Genomic DNA, 1,593 nt, shown 5'->3' on the forward strand with positions numbered 1-1,593 from the left:
GGCTGCGCTCCCCCTGAAGAGCCAGCGTAAGTCGCTACCCTACCAGCCATCAATGTCTGTGAACAAATTCATATTAATAACAATATTTATAAATTCAAATAAGATCATAATATTAAAACGAAATCTGAGAAAAATGACAAAGATTACTATTCTGTAGTTATATTCATTGTTGCTGCTACATTATTGATTGTTTCCATCATCATTTATGTCATCATCGTCTTCAGATTCGATGACTTCCTCTTCAACGTACTCCTCTAAAGTTTCATCGTCTTCGTCATTAATAAAATCATCAACTACGGGAGACTTATCTTTCATAATTGCATTAACATCGGTTCTGACAACATTAGACGATCCATCATCTCGATTCAATACAAATGAGTCAATCTCTGGTAGTTCCACTACTAACTCAATATTTGTAGACTCTGTATCCTGGACTATCATCACGTCATCAATGTAAGTTTCTGGAATGTCCCAAATATGTCGATGTCGAAAGTGTTCTACAACCTTCTAGTTTGGACCGTTAAATAAATCGTCTACGTAAAAAACTTGCTCTGCTTGAGATGCAAGTATGAACGGTTCGTTTTCGTACCACGTGTCTTTAACAAAAACACTTATTCTATTTTTATAGTGTTGAATCATTTTCTTTCCCGGACGAGTGTCAAACCACAGACATTTAAAAAGCATAACAGAATTGTCATTCAAGTATGACAGTTCATAAATATCCTCCAAAACTCCATAAAAAATTTAGTTATCAGGTCCGCGAACACAAACACCATTATTTTGAGTACTTCGATTCATATCCCGATTGCGTGTCAGAAACTTGACACCGTTCACCACACAACCAGGATAACTTCGACATGAGAAGCTTGAACCCGCTTCTGGGCCATTCTGCTTTCGAATATTGAAAATCTGTAATGAGACATGAATTTTCTTTACAACGAAATTTTTTAATGACTTAACAATATTAATGTAAATTAATTATAAATGTACCTTATTCTTAAACCATTTTGGAAACTCTTTCGATTGAATTTCATCTAATGGTATGATTCCACCGTCGCCATCAATCTCCTTCCTATGGTCACTGTTTAACAGAGAATGAAAGTAAATGACATGATTGTATGCGACACAATCAATGAACAATTAAGTGACAAAAGTGAAAGTAATACGTACTCAATGAACTGCTGAATTTCTGGACAGTTATGTAGGACGCACCACTCGGCTTTCTCTCGTAAATGAGTATCCAATGTGACGGGGGGCATCTTCCCAATTGGCCGACAGCGAGTATCAAATACAGAAATCTTTTCAACAATACGATCTTCATCGTCTATCCAATTTCTGGCCAGTCGGTTAAACCGTGAATCAATTCCAGTTAAATACAATGAACAAAAAGTCGGAGCTTCGTTCACAATGTATGCCTCAGCAATCGAACCCTCAGGATGTGCACGATTCTTGACATATTTCTTTAGCGATCCAAGAAAATGTTCAAATGGATACATCCATCTTAAGTGAACTGGTCCTCCTCGAATGGCTTCTTCAGGCAAGTGTATAACTAAATGTACCATTATGTCAAAAAAGGCAGGAGGAAAAATTATT

The 1,593-nt window shown here is 36.6% G+C and overlaps 1 protein-coding gene across 1 annotated transcript in view; it reads right to left on the minus strand.

Moving 5' to 3' along the window:
• LOC21391586 (enolase) overlaps positions 1-1,562 on the minus strand; it is a 9,534-nt gene extending 7,972 nt beyond the window's left edge. Inside the window, exons 1-2 of the mRNA XM_024172593.1 lie at positions 1,171-1,562; positions 991-1,081 (exon numbers count right to left, since the gene is read on the minus strand). Coding sequence (XP_024028361.1) covers positions 991-1,081; positions 1,171-1,562 — 483 coding nt within the window. The remainder of the gene's footprint in view (positions 1-990; positions 1,082-1,170) is intronic.
• Between the last annotated feature and the right edge of the window lie 31 nt (positions 1,563-1,593).

This window comes from Morus notabilis, unplaced genomic scaffold, assembly GCF_000414095.1.
Source record: "Morus notabilis unplaced genomic scaffold, ASM41409v2 Scaffold359, whole genome shotgun sequence".
NCBI classification, from domain to species: domain Eukaryota; kingdom Viridiplantae; phylum Streptophyta; class Magnoliopsida; order Rosales; family Moraceae; genus Morus; species Morus notabilis.